This window comes from Bicyclus anynana, chromosome 9, assembly GCF_947172395.1.
Source record: "Bicyclus anynana chromosome 9, ilBicAnyn1.1, whole genome shotgun sequence".
NCBI classification, from domain to species: Eukaryota; Metazoa; Arthropoda; class Insecta; order Lepidoptera; family Nymphalidae; genus Bicyclus; species Bicyclus anynana.
Window position 1 is genome coordinate 8889959 of NC_069091.1, and position 26122 is coordinate 8916080.

Below are 26122 nucleotides of genomic sequence, written 5' to 3' on the forward strand. Positions count from 1 at the left end.
ATCATACGATATATTTTTATAACACATTTGCGAGGAAACACACTATGAACACACTTTCTGAAAATTAATGTGCATGTATGCCTGTTTTCCATTTGATGACATTTTGACACGCTTGTCATTTTTACACAGACAACGAAGTGCGAGCACCAGCTTTTTTTTTTTACTTTAAAAACCGGCCAAGTGCGTGTCGGGCCACGCGCAGTGTAGGTAGAGGGTCCCGTAGATTAAGTTAGCACTTTTATCCCTTCTGTAATGCACAAAAATACCGATAACGATACTCCACACCATGCAATAATCGATAAAAAATTCATCCTCACTTTTCATAGGGAAAGAACCCCAATTTTTTTTTTAATTTTCTCTTTTACCATTTTATAGATGTTATTAATATCTATACCAAATTTAAGCTTTCTAGATCCGATTGCGAATGTTCTGCGTATACGAAGGTTATTGATACAAAGGGAGTATTATTTAAAGCGGATCGTTATACAACATGTCCAAATCTTCCTGCAGAATATATTTCACACGAACAACCGTTTTTCCGATAGCAACGCACTTTTTCCGTAATAAAAACTGCAACAAGATATTTGCATAAAGAACAACACAATCCGCTAGGCGAAGTTCCAAATATAGGTCGAGTGTGGAGCGCACTCGCACTTGGTTACATGAAAGCTGACATTGTTATTGGCTGTATATAACGGATAAGTATTGAAATCATGTCTTGTTATAGCTTGGCATATTCGTTCGTAACACTCCCTATAGTCCGTGAAAGCCGGGAGGGGGGTAACAGGTAAAGATTGCTCCTAAGTTATGACTTCAGTCAAACTTTTCAACCATTTTTATGACTTCTAATTTTTAACTACAAGTTTAGGTAATTATGCAGAAAACATCAAAATTAAAGTTTTAAATTACAAATAGGTAAAAGTTGAAAATATGTATATTATTATAAAATAGAGAAATTTGATGCAGTATGTAGAAAAAGATACCCGAGTTTATTTGACGGCCTCCATGACGCAGTGGTATGCGCGGGGATTTACAAGACGAAGGTACTGGGTTCATCCCCGGCTGCGCCGATTGAGGTTTCCTTAATTGGTCCTGCAGTGGACGTCCATCGGCTGATATGATGAAGATGATGATGAATATAATAGCTGTAGGTAGTTAATATATAAAAGCAGTTTTAAATTATAATGATTAATGAATTTTAATAGATGCAACGTATATAATATGAACTAGGGAAACAGGACAGAAAAAGATACGTGTTTCACTTCTATATTTGGAAATAGAACATGAACTCTACGGTTGGGCCATGACCTTACGACTCTCGAGGGTACAACTTTATGTATAGGTATGCATTCTAGATGTTCTCTGTTTACTTCGTTGCCCTGTTTACAAAGTGTTGTGCGAGAGAAAAAATATGGCGACGCTAATGTTTTTTAACACAAACAAATAAGGTAACTTTTGCCGAATTGTATTTTTTATTTGGTTTTTTTAGTTCGGTATGCGCAAATAAAAATTACAATTCAGTATAGGTAGGGGAAAGTTATACAAAATGGTGAATAATTTAGCTACTTTATTACTCTGAATAAATTCCATGGATATGTAACCATAACAGTACATGGTCAGAGATAATATTTCCATACTTACTATGGCATTTATACTTAAGAGTATAAATGCGATATAAGTCTTCCTTTTCACGGCTAAACCACTGCACAATTTGCGATGAAGATAAATTGGAACATGAACATGGGCTGAAAACATGGGCTATACTATACTTGTTATCCCGGAAAATCCATGGTTCCCGCGGGATTTGTAAAATACAGAATTTAACGCGAATTAAGTTGCGGTCTTCAGGATACTAACATTATCAAGATGAATTGATTGTTAGTTTGTTTGCATTGAATAGGCTCTGAAACTTCTAAACTAATTTAAAAAATTGTTTCACTATTGTATTGGCAAGCTACAGTATCCCCGAGTGCTATAGACTATATTATATTTTCAAAAAATTATGGATCCTTCATAAAACTCTAATAATGTAACCCAAGGCGTCAAAAATTACCTAAAATATTGTTTACATCGCGTGTGCTACAAAAACTATTGATAATAGAATAAAGATTACGACTTTTCAGAACACATTAATACTTTCAAAAAGTGTCGCGACAGCATATATCTACTAACTATTATAGTCATTACGTAATAAGTGTTATCTTATTTAAAAGAAAATAATGGAAATGCCGCCGTTAGAAAAGGCTCCATATTTGTATCTTGGTATTCATTCAAACGGTGAAAGAAAACATCGTGAGGAAACCTACATACCAGGGAATTTTCATAATTCTCTGCGTGTGTGAAGTCATCCAATCAGCATTAGATCAGCATGGTGGATTAACGGCCTAACTCCTCTTATTCTGAGAGGAGACTCGAGCTCAGCAGTGAGCCGAATATGGGTTGACAACGAACGAACGAATCATTCTTATCCATATAAATTACTTTATATTCAAGACTGCTTTGATACCTTTGTACTAAAACTTTTTGAATTATTTCATAAGGACATTTCATTCGAAAGATATCAAAAGTCTAAAAATATAGGGTAGTTAGGGGTAGGGTAGGGAAGGGCAGGGCCTACCCCTAGGGTTAGAAGTGAACATAAGTCAAAGCAAAGCTTGACCGGATTCGCTAGTACTAAATAAATGTAATCTTATATCAGGGTCAAATTTAGATTCCAAGGTTTTACCTGCAAATACCTACTAACAGGGTATATTAAAAAGAACATTTTGAAAGTCGGTTAAAAATATATAAAAGCTTTAGAATAATACTAAGCCAAGTTTATTATCGTTTTCTGAATAGAAACACAAGGCGTATTTAGAAACCTATCATTTTAACTGTACTCCACAGCTAGACATTGGTCTTTTGTAGAGATTTCTAAGCAATCTAGGGTGCACAAGTATCCGTTGATTTTGAATCCAACTTAAAGAGCAATAAAGTTGAAAATCGTTTAACATTATTGTTTTCATTTTAGCATCTAAATATTTCAAAAGCTATTTCTCTCAGACGTAACCGAGTAAAGTGAATTTTCAGGAAGCGCATAACGCTAAAGACACTTATAAAAAGTTTAAAATGCGAAATTGTGTCACTTGAAAAAAGTGTAGCACAAAAGATGGAGAACTTTCCATTTTTTATTACATATTTGTTGAGCGAAATTGGAGAGTTTTCGTCTTTTGTCTATGATAATGGTAAATGAAAATGTAGGTACCTATACTAACATTTACAGCCTATATTACCTATACTAACATTTTACGGCCTCCGTGGCGCAGTGGTATGCGCGGTGGATTTACAAGACGGAGGTCCTGGGTTCGATCCCCGGCTGGGCAGATTGAGATTTTCTTAATTTGTCCAGGTCTGGCTGGTGGGAGGCTTCGGCCGTGGCTAGTTACCACCCTACCGGCAAAGACGTACCGTCAAGCGATTTAGCGTTCCGGTACGATGCCGTGTAGAAACCGAAAGGGGTGTGGATTTTCATCCTCTTCCTAACAAGTTAGCCCGGTTCCATCTTAGACTGCATCATCACTTATTATCAGGTGAGATTGTAGTCAAGGGCTAACTAGTAAATAATAATAAAAAAACAAGACATTTTTTGTTATATTAACACTAAAAATTTAGCGATACTTGACTTTAGTTACTCCTACAAAAAATTATAAACTAAAAGAAAAATCAAAAAAATAAATCATTCTACAAGTAAATTAAAACAAAACTTTTAAACAGAACTTTAAAAAAATCTGTTTAAAACTTAATAAGCCAATTTTTTCTAAAACTAGATTAATTTATGTCACATTAATGGGGATGATGACTAGGTTTGAATAAATTGATTTTTATGATACATTCGGGTAAATAGGGTCAATGTTAACTAATTTATACATAAAAAGCAAAGATTGTCTGGATATTTGCAAAATAAATGAGATTATAAAATGTCAAAACCTATTAAAAATCTTTTATCGTAATTAGATGAAAATTCATACAGTTTTAGCTTCCTTATATTAAATGTCCTAAAATCCTTATTTAAATAAAATTAAATTTTAATACATAAACTGTAAACATAAACGCACAAATAACAAAGATATTAGTAATTTTGTTTGAACGCACATACAAATCTAATGATAATTACATTACCTACGACGTTATTAGTTCGTGCCATTTTGTATGGGGCGTTCTTCAGGAATCCGCGGCAGCGCCGCAAATCTGACACTTTAAATCCCTGTAGCTACGAAAGTAACGATCGCAGGTACCTTGTTCCTTTAATTGCTTTACTATTAGCATTCTCTTAATTTATATACAATTTAAAAAACTGTCATCATCCCTATCGTCTGTATTGTCGTAAAGATTACACAAAGTAAAACCATTTGCGCGCGAAAACAAATTTCAACAAGGCTCTCGCTAAACGGAATTAGGAAAAACAACTTTTGTAGGCGCAGTTTACTAAAGCATGCCACAATATTCCCAGCGTTACCCGCGGAAGAGCAGTGAACATTGAACGACAGTGTTCAAACAACACTCCGGAATCAGAACGAGGCACAAACATCATACATAATACATAATTTTCACACCGCGCACGTATACGGTATTTTGACGAGAGACACAAAAAGTCACCCATCTCTTCTCTCTACTATATAAAAATAAGTCGGGTTTTCCTTCCTGACGCTATAACTCCAGAACGCACGAACCGATTTCCACGGTTTTGCATTCGTTGGAAAGGTCTCAGGCTCCGTGAGGTTTATAGCAAAGAAAATTCAGGAAAAATTTCAACGTAAGGTAGAGGTAGGGTAGGGTACGGATAGGGTAGGGGTAGGGTAGGGGTAGGGTAGAGGTAGGGTAGGGGTAGGGGTAGGCTAGGGTAGGCTAGGCTAGGCTAGGCTAGGCTAGGGTAGGGTAGGGTAGGGTACGGGTAGGGTAGGGTACGGGTAGGGTAGGGTAGGGGTAGGGTAGGGTAGGGGTAGGGTAGGGGTAGGGGTAGGGTGGGGGTAGGGTAGGGTAGGGGTAGGGTAGGGGTAGGGTAGGGTAGAGGTATTTGAAAGTTTACATCGAGTTTCACGCGAACGAAGTCGCGGGCATCCGCTAGTTTCAATATAGATATCTAACTTATGTTATCCATACCTAATGTTATCCAGGGCCGGCCCGTCCAAACGGCGAACGGAGCAGTCGCTCCAGGCGCCAAATCCAAATCAAATCCTTATTGTTAATTCTAGTCAACCGTAGACAGTACTGCGCCTGATTTTCAATTGGTCACCCCAGAGTAAGGTCAAGATTTTCGCGTTCCATTCTTACTTTACACTCATAATTTGGTATAGGTATCTGCATATTATTAGGAGAAAACAGGAGAGGCGCCATAATTAAGTCTCGCTCCATTTAAAAATTTACTTCGGGCCGTCGCTGATGTTATCCATACAAGTGTTTGAATAATGCTACTATTCGTAAGATATCTTTTACGCTATTGAATAACGTGAGCATATTTATTATATAACATTTTATTTAAAAAACTATTTTTTAAATAAAATAAAACTATTTTTGTTCAAACAACACTCCGAAATCAGAACGAAGCACAAACATCATACGTCATACATAATTTTCACACCGCGCACGTGTTCGGTATTTTGACGAGAGGCACAAAAAGTCACCCATATCAATATAGATACCTAACTTAAATGAAACTTACCTGAAGATGACTTGTTGAAGAAGAAACCGAACAGAATATGTGTCTACCTACTATGTCTTTTTTTTTTATTCTTTAAAAGTTAGCCCTTGATTACAATCTCACCTGATGGTAAGTGATGATGCAGTCTAAGATGGAAACGGACTAACTTGCTAGGAGGAGGAAAATCCATACCCCCTTTCGGTGTCTACACGACATCGTACCGGTATGCTAAATTGCTTGGCGATACGTCGTTGTCGGTAGAAGCCTCCCACTAGCCAGACCTGGACCAGTTAAGAAAACCTCAATCGGCCCTGTCAGGGATCGAACTCAGGACCTCCGTCTTGTAAATTCACCGCACATACCACTGTGCTACAGAGGCCGTAAAAATGGCTTTAATTTGGTTTATGGTTTTAATTCAATAGTAAAAAAACCTCACCTGCTTTAATACATAGTGGCGGTGCAAGACCAATCCTTGATCTCTCTCGTACTCGTCGTATGTATGTAATGTAGTAACGGTTAAACTAAATACATACGTAATTTTTTTAATTAATTAACAACCCGTATTCAGCTCACTGTTGAGCACTAGTCACCTTTCAGAAAGAGACAGGTGAAGTGTAACTTGGCTACAGGCCCTGCATTTAAAAGCAAAATTAATTGCCGCCATATATAATAAAGCCCGTATAATTTAAAACAATAACAAAGTTTCTACAATAATTATACTATTCGTTATGTGCTATGTACCGCTACGTACCAACTAAAAGTTGCATAGTACATGCTGCGGGACTCGTAAACCGTGCAAATCATAAAACCAAGAATGGTTTTACGGCACGCAAAGTAGGGTGAGATCTTTTCACGTGCCCACATTTTATAGTCCAGGATCCGTGGAGTATTTTTACAATTGATTACTATGAAGTTAATTTCCCGTGAGTAGCTTCATTTTGATAAGACGCTCAACTTTTAAATACGTAAAAGTATACGAAAATTCTTGATTCTGGTGGATAACTGGCAAGCTAAGAGGGTAGTAACTCACTAACCAGATGTTTTTACGGTTACTTAACTAATAGTTATACAACTTAACAACCACAATGTCCTACAAATTTCGTGGTGCATTATCTCGTTTTGACGTTCAGAAATTTTCATTACCAGGTAACCCAGTTAGCAACCAGAATGAAGAATTTACGTAAATATAAAAATTAAGCGTTGAGCTACTTGCGGAAAATTAACTTGTTAGTAATCAATTGTAAAATTACTCCACGGATCTTGGCCTATTACTAGATTGCATATTATATTTCACCCGCTCACGGCTGTAAGAATTTCTGCCAGAAGCGATATTATGTGCAGAATCCTGTATTAATGTCATGAGCGTCTATTCTTGTCTCTGGCACAATTTTTCATTCACCCGACAAAGGGAAGGCTGGTGAAAATATTTCCACTGAAATTTCGCAATATTTATAAGGAGGAAACTGGAATTTGCACTTTCGAGAAATTTGAAAATGTATCATTAAAATGGAAAAACTGTTGACAGACAGAATGATTTTATTAACATTTTCAAATTGACTATTTTTAAAAATCGCAAAAACATTAAAGATATCGCTATATTATGCAATATTCCGTCTAACTTGAATAAATTACGTATGTATTATTTTTTTCACTTAGCATAGCATATTAAGCCATCGACCCTAGTTTGTGTTATTATCTACCATTTTATAGTGATCGTTCATCATCATCATCATATCAGCCGATGGATGTCCACTAAAGGATATAGATTTTTTTTTTTCCTGTCTGAGTAGGTGCCGATAGCTCCCTGCGGAACCACTACGGCGTCACCGGGGGAGTTGGGCGAGCGCAGAAGCATCACCTGATGTGACCCGAAGGCTGAAAGAAAGATAGAGGACGGAACAGCTCTATAAGGGCGTCTCCTATGAGACTCGGACCTCGTAGGACATAGAACATTTGTACGGACTTTTGTTTGTCGCCATATTGGCGGAAGTCATTGTTCAACCGTGTTCATTACATTCAGTCGCCATATTGGCGGAAGTCATTGTTCCACCATGCTCTTTACATTCATTTAAAAAAATAGGTAAACATGAATGATATTGATATTGAAATATTATTAACAATTGCTAGCCAAAAGCTAACACATATCTATAGTATAAAATCTTTGGAAATACATATTTCAGAGTGCGTGTTTGGTTTGCATAATAACATTACTGACGTCGAGAATAACTTTTCGAATTAAGGAAGGTTTGTTCCTTCTAATAACAAATCAAAAGTTGTTGTCAATAACGTTAAGTATAAAGGAGCTTTAGGAGCAAATTGGTTGCTGGTACGCAAAGGTTTACCCAAAATTTAGATTGAATCAAAAGAACGAAGCAGTAATATATACTCGTATAGTAATATTATATTATAGAGGTAAAGTTTGTAGTATTGTAGGGGGTAATCTCCGAATTTATGAACCGACTTTAAAAAATCGTTTGCCACTAGAAAGCTACGTTATTTGCTAACTACGCGGGTGAAATCACGAGGCGTCGACTAGTTAGGTTTTTACTTTTTAATAATGATACCATATAAAAAAATCCAAAAATTAATTATAGCTTGGCAACTTCGTTAGTAACACTCTCGATGATCCGCGCGGGTCGGGGAGCGGTAGCGATGAATGAAAAACCCACGACTGATGCACCTCACTTCCATGCATGCACGATTTCACACCCGCGCAGTCTTCCCCCCGTCTCCCGCATATCATGGAAGTGTCATCAGCGAACTTGCCAGACTATAATATTCCTTTTTGGTCCAACGGCAAGCTTATGTGGCTGGAGCGGCTAAGACTACAAATCCGTCACAGTTTCCTCTCCTACAAGGATTGCGGGCCATCAAAATAGTGTGTTATTGATGATAGGCAAGTAATATCGTTGGTAACAAGTTGATAGTCTTAGACGTCCTCTGTGGCGCAGTGGACTTACAAGACGGAGGTCCTGGATTCGATCCCCGGTTGGACCGATTGAGGTTTTCTTAATTGGTCCATATCTGGCGGGTGGGAGGCTTTAGCCGTGACTAGTTACCACCCTACCGACACAGACGTACCAAGCGATTTAGCGTTCCGGTACGACGTCGTGTAGAAACCGGAAGGGGTGTGGATTTCATCCTCCTCCTAACAAGTTAGCCCGATTCCATCTTAGATTGCATCAACACTTACCATCAGGTGAGATTGTAGTCAAGGGCTACCTTGTAAAGAATAAAAAAAAAATTATAACAAGTAATATAGTTTGTTAACAAGTTGATAACAAATAATATCGTTTTTTAACAAGTTGAAAACAAGTAATATCGTTTTTTTAACAAGTTGATAACAAGTAATATCGTTTGTTAACAAGTTGATAACAAGTAATATCCTTTGTTAAGAAGTTGATAACAAGTAATATCGTTTGTTCCAGCCCGTGGACACACAGAAGTGCGTGTAGAACTCCAGATGGAGCGCTGGGCGGCGCGCGGCGGCTCGGTGAGACTGCGCTGCGTGCACGACGTACCGCCGCACCTGCTGGACAAGGTGGTCTTCCTCCGACACGGCACCAAGATATTTCAATACATAAGGGACCGAAAACCGCCTTACAGAAACTTCACTACACCTGGAGCTGTGCTTAAAGTAAGTTTTTATGGCTAGTTGACTCGACTGGCGACAGAAGAGCTGGCTCCTTTAGAAAATACAGCCACCATTCCACGTGGGCATGATCTGTATAGTTATTAGGATAAGTTAGCTTAAGATTCTTATATAGTTAATAATTGTAGACTCGAAGAATCACATCACACTAATATTATAAATGCGAAAGTTTGTGTGTGTAATATTTCTCCCTCCCTTGCGCTGCGGCGATTTGGCTGAAATTTGGAATGGAAATAGATTTTTCTCTGGATTAACACATAGATTACTTTTCATCCCGGAAAAACCCATGGTTCCCGAGGGATTTGTGAAAACTGAATTCCACGAGGACGAAGTCGCGGGCGTCCGCTAGTAAGGTAATAAGAAGAAAAAATATTACTAGTACAATCCATTAGGAATAATAAAATGCTTACACTGTGTGATTGATTAAAGCCTGTGCTAGCTGATATTAAGATTAATTGATATAATAGTCGTCATAATCGGCTGAATATGATAATGAATATTCAACCGATTGACGTCCACCGTTGGTAATAGACCAACTTCCAAAGACCTCAGTTCCGAGCCGCGTGCATCCTAATAGTAGTAGTATAATCAAACCCAAAACAAAAAAAGAATTTTCTAAATCGGTCCACAAATGACGGAATTATCGCTGGACATACATAAAAAAAAAAAAAAAACATACATACAGCCGAACGTAGAACCTCCTCCTTTTTGGAAGTCGGTTAAAAATATTACAAATCATTATCATCACTGACAGGTATATTGTAGCCAATAGACCTGATAAATTGCTAGCCGATCGGTCAGTGCACCGTGTTATAATTAACCCCTGCAATAATTGTTGATATTACTGTTCCACATGACGATAATCTGGTTAAAGTCTAAAAGTATCAAAATACTTGGACCTTGCTCACGAGAAGCAAATCACTCACTCACTCACTCTTGAACCCTGACCACCGGTTGCTCTCAAATGTCGCGTAGCGAGAGAGTTGTTTTTTATACATTTTTAATAGTGTTTTGTATTATCTATTGTTAAAATTAAAAAAAAAATTGAGAAACCTCGCCCTTTTTTTGAAGTCAGTTATAAATTAATTTATATTAAATATTACAAATCTAATAGTCTAACCACGTAGGTCGTCGGCTATGACTTTCATTAAAGTTTTGACATCTCACAAAACTGGAAACTACATGCAGTTCCGAGAGTTTTGACCGCCTGGTACGAGTGAAACGATGAAATTTATAGAGCGAAATGTTATTTGGGAAGTGAAAATTGAATGAAATTAATTCAGTGTTTCCCAGGTGCGAGGGAAATAGTTTGTGCTTTATTCAGTAATTCCCACGTAATACGCTCATTGTATTTTACTAATTGGTTATTGATAAATTTTGTATCTATTTAATATAATTTAAATGAACATTATAAAGGAATCAAAGTTAACTAGGACATTACCCCCTACTACATAATACCTCAAGCTTTATATCTTATAATATTTGTATAGAAATATAGATTATGTCTATGTAATATATTATTTACTTTAATGATAAAAAAGTATATAAACATGACAGGTACGTATTCAAACTATAATCTTTGGGCACAATTTATAATAACGTCACATTCAGCCATTGACAGTCAATTATTCTCACGTTTCTGCAGCGCAAACGGCAGCGAAGACGTTTCATAAGTTGACCCATCATGTACGCAGCGACAAATACACGATCAATTATAGTCGTAGGTGCTGAAGAAACGTGAGAATAATTGACCGTCAATGTGGCGTGTTAAGTTCCATTATAGTAATTTATATTATCTGTGAAGTAGGTACCTATCCTTTTTAGGGTTCCGTAGTCCACAATATACACTTATAGTTTCGCCATGTCTGTCTGTCCGTCCGACCGTCCGTCGGACGTGGCTTAGCGCAGAGACTATTACTAATAGAAACCTGTAAATTTGCATTAAAATGTGAACAAAGACGTAGAATAAAATCTTGAAAATATTTTTTTAAGTTACCACCCCTAAATGTAAAGTGGGGATGATTTTTTCATTGTCTATTCCATGGTATGGGGTATCGTTATATGGTATGTTTGTGCATTATATGTAGGTTTAAAGTGGTAATTTAATCTACGGAACCCTACACTGCACATGGCCGGTTTGTAAAACAATAAGTGTATGCACCGAATTATATTTCAAAACGACAAATTAATAATTGTATTCACTGAAACAATATTCATGGTTTCATTTGTGTAGTACAAATGAAATAATGAATTTATATTGTAATTTTCCTTACACGTACAGGAAAATGGAATTTATTTATGGAAATTTCTATTAAATCCAACCATCCGTTCTATTTTCCACCCCTTACCGTTTTCACTGTGGGATAATGCCAAAAGTTTCTGAGCAATAAAATGAATACTTTTAGACCATAATACAAATATAAATAACATGAAATTACCTATACGGCGCTTGACAAAGAGAACATTCGCAGGTAGAAAAGATCTGCCATAAAAATAAATTCATTTACGTTAGTATTATCACGAAGGACTCCGTAAAAATAGTGGCGAGGGGGAAACTTGCGATGATGCAATCTTAGCACGTTGAATGCATTGGGTTCCCCGCGGTTTCGCCTGTGTAGCTAGCTCCCTTTCTCGTGATAATTTGTGAATCATATAGCCTGATTTTATTCGGTGAAGATGTATCTATATAATAGTAATAAAAATTAAATCTTAACTCTTGATAATATTAGATACATTGGTATACATAGACTTTGCATCATTTATAAAATTTCGCCTGGATTGACAAACTTTCAGCTTTTATAAAATGAAGCAGGTGTGGTCATAACAGGTTCTTCGACTAAATGTATTTTATATGTTGTTGTTGACTAAATAAATGTTGGCGGATATTAGAAAATAATCAATTTTCATAAAACTTTGCAAAATTAACTCCTAGTTCTGTTCGTCTATATTAACGACCCTCTACAGGGGATATAGAGCCCGATGCTGCTCCGATGCGTGTTGGCGGGGTAAGAGTTTGGTAGGGCTTAAGCAGTATTACGAGGTTAAAGACCACTATGAAATTATTATCAAGAAATATTTAGTAAGAATTCTTAGACCGGTGTTAGGAACCAAGCCGTGCCTCGAAGAGCAGGTTAAGATAAATAACGCAAACAAACCATTCAAATATTCCTAAGGTCTTAGTTGAAACATAGGTATCATTATATCAGCCGATGGACGTCCACTGACTTGGGGGGGGGGCGACCAACACTGCGTTTTCTAGTGCGGGGTCGTCATTCCAGCACCTTGCGACCGCATCAGCTCTTCGAACTATGTGCCCCGCCCATTGCCACTTCAGCTTCGTTACACGTTGAGCTATGTCGGTGACTTTAGTTTTTCTGCCGATATTTATTACTGATTCGATCACGCAGAGATACTCCAAACATAGCTCGTAAAACATAAGCAAATGTGAAATGATTGAGAGATTGGTATGAGTAAGTGTATGACTTGATTTACTAAACTTGATATGACTTGACACGATGTAGTGAGCCGTGATAGCCCAGTGGATATGATTTCTGCCTCCGAGGGTGTGGGTTCGAATCCGGCATGCACCTCCAACTTTTCAGTTGTGTGCATTTTAAGAATTTAAATGTCACGTGTCTCAAACGGTGAAGGAAAAACATCGTGAGGAAACCTGCATACCAGAGTATTTTCCTTAATTCTCTGCGTGTGTGAAGTCTGCCAATTCGCATGCACTATTGCCTAACCCCTCTTATTCTGAGAGGAGACTCGAGCTCAGCAGCGAGCCGAATATGAGTTGAGAATGATGAAGTGTATAAGTGTATTAAAGGAGTATGTATAGTTGATATAAATCGGATACAGCATGGCTGACCTGGCGGTGAGAGGCCGAAATCAGATTATTACCGTCGCTGCCTCCCTGAACGCGTCTAACCTTCCGCTCTGCTTATAGCCAATCAACTACTGCCAAGCCGCAGTTCGTCTAAATATACTCCAGAATTACATAAGCAATAATAGGATTAAATGAAAGTCAAGTGCGAGTCTGATTCGCGTACCGAGTATTCAGTACATAGTGCACATTCAACAATTTTGAAAACCTTCGAGAGTCATGAGTAGCTAATATAATTGCTAACTAGAATTAATTTTTAACCTTTTAACTGCAATAGCTTTTGGCAATTAATGACCGATTTGCATGTAACAATTTACAGAGTTACAGTATCGTAATGTACATAAGAATCTCTTTCATTTCATACTTCCTTACGCGGCGTTTTGAAAATATTCGATTGTTCTTCCCTACCTTCACCTGTTCTTGATTTTTACCCTATAAATCATTGATGTATAAGCTGTTTAAATCCATGGAAAATTCTTTTAAATTAATGAGGGTTGAATGTGATTGAATATGTAAAACTGCATTGTAAGCCGATGTAAACCGATCGTAATCTTGGAAATTGAATATAAAGCAAAGTCACAGAATACAATTCGCCGTTCCCGCAGATTAGGACATAGGTTTTTTATTACATTACGACACATGTGCGTAATGAGATACGATATTGAAATTGGTGTTAAGCAATACTTTACGAGCACATGTGTTATAAAAACCATTAATCTTTATTAATTTTCTAAACACGGCGAATTGTCGACCGTAAACAATAAAACTGCCATTATTTATTATTATCTGTCGTCTTAGCGGATAAAAATCGTAACCTTGAGCAAATGGGTGAATCTTTTATCTTAAAAGATTTATCCAGAGCCGAAATCCTTTTTCTGATATTGAGATAAAAGTGTTCCGACCTACTGACACAAACGTCTAAAGTTATTTAAAATCACTCTACTGATTAAATAGAAGGCGGGCTTTTTGAATGTGGTTATGAAAATACATCAAGCAACAAGATATTTAGAGCAGAGCTTGCTGTCTGTTCTGATACTTACTTATTTCAAAAAAAATGTAGGAGTTGTAAACGTTCAAGAGAACTGTATAACGAAACAGAGATAGGAAAGGCTATACGCATTTGTAATATTACTTAGTTTGGTTACGTAGGGTAGGTACATAATAATTATCAGCCGATGGACGTCCACTGCTGGACATAGGATACTTGTACGGACTTTCAAGCACAACGGTCTCGAGCCGCCAGCATCCAGCGGCTCCCTGCAACCCGCTTTATGTCCTCGGACCTAATTCATCGGGGGGTCGACCAACACTGCGCTTTCCGGTGCAGGGTCGTCATCTCAGCTTAAACATACTGGCGTTATTCGGTACATACACTCCGCAATGTTACATACCGTCGCTTTTTCATATAACATACGTGGATGGAACGTTTCATTCAAATCTCAGACCAATTATTGTATAGGACCTGCCTCGCTAGACGTTACTTTTCTGTCAAAGTATATGATCAACGATCTAATGCGATCATAAAAACTGTCTCTATCGAATCGACGTTAAACAGTTGTAATCGTGTTCTTCGGTTAAAAAGCTCCGTAAAAATACCTTTTAATTGAATTGTGTAAAAAACGGGCAAAAACTTCTAGTTCAGTATAAGATATATACCAAATCTATGCTCGTTTTCCTCAGAAAATGACAGACAATTTTGTTCGTGACTATGAGTGCGATACAGGTCCTTCTATAATTGGTCTTAGATTCAAATAGATTGGATGACAACCACACGAGGATGCCATCTCTCTCCGCGTGGCATTGTTCTACTCGTATGTGGTAGAAAAATCGGTAGTACAATAAAAGAGGCAACTAACTGCCTTATTACTCCAATGGTTATGGTCTATGCTTTCTAGAGAACATGGGTTCAAATTCATGGTTTAGCTGTAAAATATTAAGTTTTACCAAGCCTCGATAGCAAAGGGACCGGACTCATCACCGAGTAGTGGTGGTTCGATCCCCGCCTGCTATACTATTGTCGAACATACAGTCTTTCCCGACTAGTTAGTAGTAGGATGTGGGTCAAATTAGGATTCCAAGATTTGATTTTCTTACATACATAGTTACAAGTGAAGCTGATATAAGCGTGTTAAAAAGAGGAACTACATTTTGCAGTCCAACACAGTCAACCTGCATAGGTACAAATTGCAATTTGCAATAGGATTGCAAATTGCGAAGGTTCTTTATACTAAGCCGTTTCGTAAACAGTATGAAATGGTTTCTTGTTAGCAATTTACAACGACCGTGGATATATGAGCACACCTTAAAAGCTACGAGGATAGGCAGCAAGTAATGGGCCGGGTGGAGTTAATTTTCCGGGTCACCGTTACGAGTAGGGCAACCACAGTTTAGACTAGACAACTAGGTCTCATTTTTCTTTCGCCTACGCTGCGTTACAGGAAGCCACACTTCTCTTTGTGGCAGCTTAATTACGTCTCTGACGACGCCACTCAGTTTCTAGTGTTTTCTTTCTTTCTGAAATCATAATTTGAAGTTGTTTGAATTAATTATTTTAACACATCATTGTTATTTTGAATATTTTTAATCGTAATAAGTATTTACGACATACTAACTACTTATTTAGTCAAGTACTAAGTTGTTTGTTCGTTTATTAAGTTCAAATTCTAAATTCTAATACAATTATCCTTATTTTTTTAATAGCAAACTTACTTTTACAAACACCAATTAATTTTTTATCCTATATTTAATTTTTTTATTTAATGAAAATAGATTTAGATTTTAATAGCTACCTCGTTGGTCCAATGGTTAGCTATGTAATTTCGGATCACGATGTCCGGGGTTCGAATCTTAGGTCGAGCTATGAGATAGGTACTGAGTTTTCATTCTTCTAAGAATTTTTAACTTAAATATCTTTTTACTTTCGTTTCTTACTTACTTTCACTTTTATCATTGTATTTCCATTATAGAGCATTTCCAAGATTTTTTTAATATATGTAATTATTCTTATGGTCACACAGACTCTTATGGTCACACTACCCTAAATTTGTTATTTTTTAGTAGGTAGGTTCTATTAGCTTGCAATTAATTACTCGTAATTAAAATAAGCTTAAAATTTCTGTTTAAGGAGAATATTTTTGCCATAATTATTATTATTAACTGTGAGTTACTGAAAGTTTTCTACACAATATAAATCAATTTAACTACATTTGAAATGTTTGTGATTTTTGTTTTGTTCATCACTTCACTTCATCACCAATAATTATACCATATTAAATGTAATAATAATTATTTTTTCTCAATGATAAAATAACGTAATTCATGCAGCTAATCATGTTGTCATCGTTATCAACCCATATTCGGCTCACTTCTGAGCTCGAGTCTCCTTTCAGAAAGAGAGGAGTTAGACCAATAGTCTACGCTGGCCCAAAGCGGCAGATAATTTGGTAGATTTCATACACGCAGAGAGTTAAGAAAATCCGTTATTTCTGTGATTTCCCAGTGGATATGACCTCTGCCTGCGATTTCGGAGGGTGTGGGTTCGAATCCGGTCCGGGGCAGACACTTCCAACTTTTCATTTTTGTGAATTTTAAGAAATTAATCATAAAACATCGTGAAAATTATTTGCGTGTGTGAATCGTGTTGTATCAACTATTATTTTTCCGATGTAGATCCGATAGTACAAGTATTTTCAATCATCTTGCATTTTAAGGAGTTTTTATATGGCTGGTCAGTCTAAGAATATTTGCCATGTCTTATAAATATGGCCAATATCCCATTCCCCTCCAACTAGTCGGGAAATACTCTATTAGGAGTCGGTACGACAGTAGACCAACGGGGCAGGGATCGAACCACCACCCCTCGGTGATGAGTCCGAGCCATTTATCGTGGAGTTATTGAGTATTCAATAAAATATTATAGACCCATTGTTTTACTCTTGTTTGAAAATTTTGGCTTTTTTATACTTTTACAAGTTAGCCCTTGACCACAATCTCACCTGATGGAAAGTGATAGTGTCAATGGTCAATCTAAGATGGAAGCGGGCTTACTTGTTAGAAGTAGGATAAAAATCCACACCCCTTTCGGTTTCTACATGACATCGTGCTGGAACGCTAAATCACTTGGCGGTTCGTCATAGCCGGTTTGGTGATCTACGGCCGAAGCCTCCCACCAGCCAGACCTGGATTAATCAGCCCAGCCGGGAATCGAACCTAGGACCTCCGTCTTATAAATCTACCACTGCGTCACGGAGGCCGTCAATGTCTTGCATTTCTCTTGTAAAAATTTCACTAAATCTTATTTAAAGCAGCATAAAATGAATTTAAGTGTAATGAGAACTACCGAAATCGTAGTATACAACTGTTTGGAATTCCTGAAACGTAATTGTAATACAAAAAAGCGCACTGAACTTAATTTGGGAAAGCACACGTTCTGTTGCATGCATAAAACTCGTTTAGCAGCTAGTGGGTGTAACTAGTTGACCTCTTTGGGTTACTTTCAAACATAGAATTAGGGAATCAGATATTCGCCAAAATTGCACCTCGAAAAGAGGCTATATAGGAGTCGTTTTAAATCCAAATTTAATTTATTTTTATTAAATACTTATAAGTATAAGTGTTATTGGGAATACTATACTTCTCTTTACTTTTAGCAGAAGCTTCAAAAGTGGATTTAAAAATAAGAAAACCAATGTAGTACAAAGGTAATTTTTAATATAATTTTTCAGGACAACTTAATTAACAAATCAAACTGTAACCCAAATAAGACCTTATAATGGCTGAGCATGACCTTGAGTGGAGTCACGAAATTGTGAACGCTGTGTGTAGGGTTAAAGGATCCTTTGACAGTCTACTAACACTCCCGCATCGCAAGTCTTACCTCTCTAACTCCCTACTCTTTACTGAATGAGATAATGTACCACGCAATTTGTAGGACATTATGGCTGTTAAGTTGTATAACTATTAGTAATCAATCATTTTTTATTTCCTGGTAACTCAGTTAGCTACTAGAATCAAGAATTTTTGTAAATAAAAAAAGTTGATCGTCCCATCGACATGAAGGTACTTACGAAAAATTTACCTGATATATAATTGTAATAAGCTGTAAAAAATGTTCTACGGATACTGGTCTACTAAAAATACTTAAAATATATAATACTTGTTCAAATATATATTCCTACCAACTGGAAATTTACACATTTTTAATTCAGAAACTAGAAGGTAACCATTTCGACCGTATGTCGTGGTAACATACAATAAAGACCAAGAGTACATATACATATTATATTGTATATATTGTATATTTAGTTCATATTTTAATGTAATGAGTATTTTTATTGCGAGTCTTGTTAGTTATCTACGATAAATAAAACGTAATTTGCCATTCGTACGGTTGCGTGTGTAACCACGGTAGAGTTTTCATTTCGAACTTATTTATATTACCTTGTAATGACAAAGTTATGTGTGTTACTGAGGCGTTACTATTACTGTACTTACTAACGTAAGTAATGAGGCACGTAAAATATACCTAAAACGGTATTTTTATTTTCGTTCTCAACAAGGTACTTACCTACCCTTAGGCCGACCGCATACATTCGTTTTTTTCCGAATACCTTTTTCGTGTTTGGAAAACCGAATGCATGAAATCAAGATGCATTTTACATCAACTAACGCACCAAATCGAAATAACGCATTAGAAAAACGAATACGGAAAACGAGTGTATGCAGCCGGTCTTAGAGGAGCATGTCCGCCCGTCCGTCCACAGTTTTCGGTTAAGGCTTCAATTAGTTACTGTACTAGAAAGCGGTTTTGTTACTTATAATATTTAGCGTAATGTAAAAAGCAAAATTACTTCACCAGGCGAGCTTTTTCACAATGTCTACAAAATATGAATTATGGAAAATCAAGTTATTGCTTTTTAACTTGTAAACGGATAACAAATCAATTTCTACTTTTTTTTAGCTTTCTAGCTTTAGCTTTTTCGGTTAATAATAATCACAGGACATAGTTTACAGACTGGTATATGGATGATAAAACTGTTAATTCAACTATAAGGTACATAACGTTATAATTAGATTCAACTACTGTGGTAAATCCCCAAAGGCAAACAAATTACTTTTTTTATAACTTATCGGTAACTAGGACTTGTCCATTTCGTTTGATCAAAGTCATATAGTAAAGTCAATAAACGTTATTGTCATGAAATGTTTGTTTCACATGCATTCAAATTTGACCAAAACGTTTAAACGTTCATCATCTGGTGCCACTACCCTCTATTGTTGAATATACCTAAATATTATTGTTTTCATGTCGCTTAAAAAGCCATATTTTGTTCACAGATAGCACTAGCGACGGAGAACTCCATAATCCTTCAGAACTTGGACTTCGCGGCCAGCGGCAGCTACTCCTGCGAAGTGTCACTTGACACTCCAATCTACACGAAGGCGTCGAGCGAGAAACAACTTACAGTTTTCCGTATGTAACACTTTTAACAAGTCAAACTATGTAACATTTTTAACAAGTCATACAATGTTTGACTTGTTAAAAATGTTACATAGTTTTTGTTTATAGTTTTTTTTATAATTATTTAACTCCGTCCGCTTGTAATTCTATTTTTCACAAGGGAGACATGGATATTTTCGGTTTAAAAAGTATCTTATATGTTGCTCAGTAATAACCTCTATCTTCAAATGAAAGTTCCATTAAAATCAGACAGCTGAAAATTTTAAAAAGTGTTTTTTTTTATTCTATACAAGTTAGCCCTTGACTACAATCACACCTGATGATGCAATCTAAGATAGAAACAGGCTAACTTGTTAGAAGTAGAATGAAAATGCACACCCCTTTCGACACACACAACATCGAACCGGCACACTTGGCGGTGCGTGTATGCCAGTAGCCATGGCCGAAGCCTCGCACGAGTCAGATCTGGATCAATTAAGAAAACCTCAGCCGGGTATCGAACCCAAGACCTCCGTCAGAACAAATTCATGACGTGTAAATAACTAATAAATACTTTTGAAATCATAGATAGACATTTCAGTTTTATAAAAATGCACTTTTCATTTTTTGCGCATTTTTCCCCCAACTCCCCTCTTTCCTCTCTCTATCATCTATACTCTCTGAGCAAGTATCTCCGATATAGTGTTTAGACTCTACATATACGAGTACATTTACTCGTATGTTTAAATTACTATGCTCTCAGATAAGTGATTTATTTATATCGTTATTTACTCTACAATTGTAGCAATCAATCCATAGATTAATCGACACTTTATGCCTGTTTAAACAAAATAGACATATCTCATAGTCAAAGGACCTAAAGAGCCAGTACCTTTATTAGGTTAGGCTATGCATGTGTTATATCAATTGACGTTCGTAAAAAAACAACAGTAAACATTGTATTTGAGTCTTTTGTTGATTAAGTAGGTAAAAGTTAATTTATGATTCAGCTGAAATGTGGAATATGGCTTTTAGGCAAAAGCTCTTTATATTCATTCCGGTAGCCAATGGACGCAGGTTAAACTCGATTTCGTATTCTGCTCAGTACACTATGTCGTTCCAATGGTATGACAAATCTCTCTGGCCGAGTGCCACTGTCCACAAGCACTGGCAACATCGATCATACTGGAAAGTTTGGCCGCAATTTAAGTAGGCAACCTATTTATCACTGTGAATATTTATTATTATGAATCATTTATTGTGAAAATATATACCTACATCTGTTATTTAATATGTGAATATTAAATACATGTCAGGAATGGCATTGTCTGTACTTACTTATATTTAAAATAAAAGGTACGTGTTGAAGAAACTAAAAAAAATTATTATTAAAAGAAAAAACCCGACTGCATAAGCGTTATGAACTGAGAAGAGAAAAAACAAGTGCCACAATAATGATATATTCGTAAAGTTCTTACTAAATTTTTCATTTTGCCGCAGGCGGTGACAAACAATTATTTATTAGAACGGACGGTCAAGTGCGAGTCGGATTCACTCACCGAGGATTCTGTACATTTTTACAGCAGTCATAAACAGCAGGGAAAAAAGATATACCTTAAATTAGTAGGTTTATACATAAATGTGAAAAACATAACCGCTGACTGCGTGATTACTACGACAAGGCGTTTTTGCAGACGACTTTTTTGTTAATAAAATGCACTTTTTTTCTTTTGATTCCCGTTCTGTAAAATCTCAATATTTTTTTTAAAAGCATCTTACAAAATAATAGTTTTAATCCACACAAATTTATGAGTGTACGACACTTCAGAGTGTAACTCCCTCTTTTGCCAACCTCCTTTCATTACATAGACGACTTTGTTGGCAAACCTTATTTACGTATTCATGCTAAATTTCAACTTTCTAGTACTAATAGTCTCTGAGCTATACTGCGGACAGAATTACGGGTGGGAAATTAAAAGGGTTTAGTTTAATAAATATTTCAAACCTTAATGAGGTATGGTGGTTTGATCCCCGTCCCGTTGGTCTATTGTCGTACCCACTCCTAGCAGTCTTTCCCGACTAGTTGGCCCCTCCAACTAGTTTGGAATATTGGTCATATTTAAAAGATATGTCGAATATTCTTTAAAACAAACAGCGATAATTCCTAGAAACTAACTAATAACTTGTTACTGATGAATAGATAGGTATAGTGACAGTGGGAATATAAAATAAACTATATGTTTTTTTCTTCTAATTTCATTTATTACTAAGTATATCTTAGTTATCAATTACAGTAATAGGTTCTTTCGACTATCCAGTTAACGTAATATCTTAGATCGGTGCTAACTCCTGGATAATAGGGATGGCCACATTGGAAGTTCCATCCTATAACTCCGACCAGAATATCGCCTTGGTTCACGACGGGGCCGCCATAGTCCCAGTGCAAAAGTCCTGGCCACCGATGTCGAGCAGACCGGTGCACAGGTTTCCAGGATACACGGGGAGTACATAATCGAAACCTGGTTGTGCTCTGAGTTCCGCATAGCGCTGTGATTTACAACGCGGACATCCACATGTCTTAGCTGCGGTGAATGAGGGAGACCAGTTCCGGGCTGTAAACAAAATAAATATAATATTTTTTGAAGTGGTAACTTCTTTTGGGAGGGTAAACCGCTCCACCTGATAAAAAATTACCAGGACTTGGCCGTCCGTGGAAACAAGCTTAACCCATTACTTTCCATTTTTTTTTATCAAAAGCCCCAAAATTTTTATAGCAATGGAATCACGTCCCTACCTACATGATGGCAAAAAATTATCCAACAAAATGGCACCTACATACTTTAGTCAAATGTAAATTGAATCACTAATTTTGATTGCAATACCTATTATAAAAAAATACAGCAATTTAATCACGTACCTGCCTACATGATGGCAAAAAGTTATCCAACAAAATGGCACTAATTTTGAGAAAGTTGTATTTACACGGATCTAACACAAATTCTTCTAGTTTGAAGTTACTTGCTAACATTTCATTAAAATGTATGTTGAAAGCCTATTACTAAAAGCTTCTATACTACATTTCCCAATACGGTAAAGATTCAACGTATCGAAACATACCCATTAACGTCTAATTTGAATACACGGTGGGGTCTAATCGTGCTGCATCGCAAATAAACAGACTCCTCTCGTTAATATCTGGTAAAATGTTACAATTTGTTACCTTACTGCCTTGATAATAAAATGCTAGCTAGCGAATACCTCGATAAAGCAGATCTAACGGAATTGAGCAATTTCAAATCAGGAACCTACCTACGTTTATTAGTTTTGAATTCGTACGTTCTGAATGGAACGAATTTGGCGATCTCTGCTCCGAATAAATATAGCGCTTAAACAGTCATGGACTCATGAATAGGTGTAACAGACTTTTAGCTCTATGGTGGACTAATTTCCTTTTTAAAAAATTAGATTCGATTTTAGACCTTTTGGAGTATTGTCCAATCCACTCTTTTTTCCAATCAATCCAATCAGTCCATGATAGGTTTATGACAGACTTTGTAATTTTATTACAATGTCCTAAGAAAACTATTCAAAAATAATTACCAAATATAAAATCAACGACTATATTTTGCACGCCAACTATGGCAAATATAATATGTTTAAATATTATATAAGAGACCTATGCACCTAATAAAATGTACCATATTATGGCAAAATAAAGATTGATTGATTGATTGATTGAACGGTTTAGTAATCTTTCAACACATGGTATGACCGGAAAATTTTGACTAACATATTATATATTTTTTAATATATATATTTTGACTAATATTTCATTATTTTGGTAGGCCTTGATGTCAGTTTTCACCCAGTATGTCGTACTGTTTCCGGTACACCTGTGTAATGTTTAGTAAATCCAATGAGTTTCCACATTAAGTATGTGTAGTTTATTTGCATAATTACATTGAATAATGCCCACAAAGCCTACAGAGCGTAGGGTTGCCAGGTCACCAAACCTAATAGCCGGACAGACAGCTAGAGGCCGGACATTTGGGTAAAAAGGCCGGACACCCTAAGGATTTTGTCTCAATTGTATCAAATCAAGCATTGAGGTATTGTACCAGTAAGCGACCAACAGTCGATTCTCAGCGCCTGCGCTCGACCACGCTCGGCGCTTGCTCGATTGCGAAATGTAAGAAGCCTAACAAAATCCGGACAAGCCGGACACCGTTTATTTTGGCCGGACACGCAATCAAAAAGCCTACCTTTGTCCTGCTTTATCCGGACAGCCGGGCAACGTTAAGAGCTTGTTCGGACTTCTTTAGCAGTTTAGTCGAGTAGCGTAAAATTTAGCTGCCAAACGTGTCTGAACACCAAAAAATTTGTCAAGTAAGTTAGTAAATAGTTTAGTCGAGTTAATCCATTTTACTCTATTTTAACGGGCGAGTAGCGCCTCCTACCACACGTCACGCTCACTGGCTCACTACTAAACAAGTCCGAACCTGGCAAATTAGTCGAGTACATTAGTTGCTCCTAAAATCATAAAATGACGTTTCGCTGAAGCGAAGAAACAATTCGTCGTCCATTTTCGTACCCATAGCTTAATTTATTAATCACACAAAGGAGAATGCCCATTCCCGGCCCAGGCCTTCTCTAACTACCCGGCAATTTACTTATGTCTACAAAAATCTTGATAACTCTACTTTAATAAAGAAATCATTACTTCTTAAAAAAAAGTTTGCTACCGTTAACCATACAGTCACCATACAGCCTGAGTTAATTACGATATTTTTGAAATACATAAATATGATTGGTTTGTTTCTCATTTTTTATTTGTTAAGTTTGTTGGTAACAGAAAAAGAATAGTACAAAAGAAATAATACAGCTTCAAATGTTACTTCGCCTTATTTATACATCATATTATCATCTCCATATACTTATTTACGGAGGTATACCGGTATACGGATACCTGGGTTACCTGGGCCGACGTTGTATGGACCGGTGGGCATTCCCGTTTCCTCATCCACTTCTTCTATTATAGTGATTAGCTTAATCAGAGTATATACTTTATTCTGTTGTAGTTTGTTCATCTTGCAAACCTCCACTCACTTGTGAACGGTACTCGAACAGTGCGAACTATTTTTGTGCAGTAGCAAGTAGTTTAGTACGCTACTCGACTAAAATGCTAAAGTAGTCTGAACTACATTTAACAGGGCGTATACTAGGTTTTTTTTTTTATTCTTTACAAGTTAGCCCTTGACTACAATCTCACCTGATGGTAAGTGAAAATTCAGTCTAAGATGGAAGCGGGCAAATTTGTTAAGAGGAGCACACCTATTTTTCGGTTTCTACACGACATCGTACCGGAACGCTAAATCGCTTGGCGGTACGTCTTTGTCGGCAGGGTGGTAACTAGCCACGGCCGAAGCCTCCCACCAGCCAGACCTGGACCAATTAAGAAAATCTCAATCTGCCCAGCCGGGAATCGAACCCAGGACCTCCGTTTTGTAAATCCACCGCGCATACCACTGCGCCACGGAGACCGTCAAAGGTACGTTCGTTTGTTATCAACCCATATTAGGCTCACTGCTGAGAGTGAGAGGGGTGAGGCCAATAGTCCACCACGCTGGCGCAATGCGGATTGGCAGACTTCACACACAGAGAATTAAAAAAAATCTCTGGTATGCAGGTTTCCTCACGAAGTTTTCCTTCACCGTTTGAGATACGTGATATTTAATTTCTTAAAATGCACACAGCTGAAAAGTTGGAGGTGCATGCCCCGGACCGGATTCGAACCCACACCCTCCGGAATCGGAGAAAGAGGTCATATCCACTGGGCTATCACGGCTTCAACGTACGTACGTAAGTAGGTACGTACGCGCAAATCATGAAACTATTCGGCAGACGAACTGCATCGGATCCAGTAGTTTATAATAGCTTTTGTTAATTATCCTTTGTGGGAAGTTGGAGAGGTATATAATGTTTCAAAACGTGATTCAACCGACCTGAAAACAGATACTTTTAAAACGTTTCAGCAGTAGCTAAGAATTATTTTTCCTTTTACGAAGAAAATGTTCCGTTGCTTTATTTCTCTGGCCCGACTCATTTTTCAAGTCTCGGGTCGAACAACAAATATTGTGGGCATCGTTTCATTGATAAAATTCGTTTTCGACTCGTGATACCGGTTAGTAATTTATCTGTAGGAACGAAGAGGAAATTCTTATAAACCCAACCTAAACATCGTGATTTATTCATTTTTGTCTTTATCGTATAGTTATCATATATAGTTTCTAATTTTATATCCAACTAATGGACGCCGGCGACTTCGTCCGCGTGGATTTCAGTTTTTCACAAATCCCACGGAAACTGTCGCGGATTTTTGAAGGAGAACAATTCTGTCATACATGCGGAACTTTAACCGTTTATGCAGCGCACGCAGCGTAAGCTCTCAATAGGAAAAAAACACCCGATTTT

The 26122-nt window shown here is 36.9% G+C and overlaps 1 protein-coding gene across 1 annotated transcript in view; it reads left to right on the top strand.

The window, feature by feature from the left end:
* LOC112046321 (uncharacterized) overlaps positions 1-26122 on the top strand; it is a 135570-nt gene that overhangs the window by 96593 nt on the left and 12855 nt on the right. Inside the window, exons 3-4 of the mRNA XM_052883555.1 lie at positions 9106-9314; positions 19549-19684. Coding sequence (XP_052739515.1) covers positions 9106-9314; positions 19549-19684 — 345 coding nt within the window. The remainder of the gene's footprint in view (positions 1-9105; positions 9315-19548; positions 19685-26122) is intronic.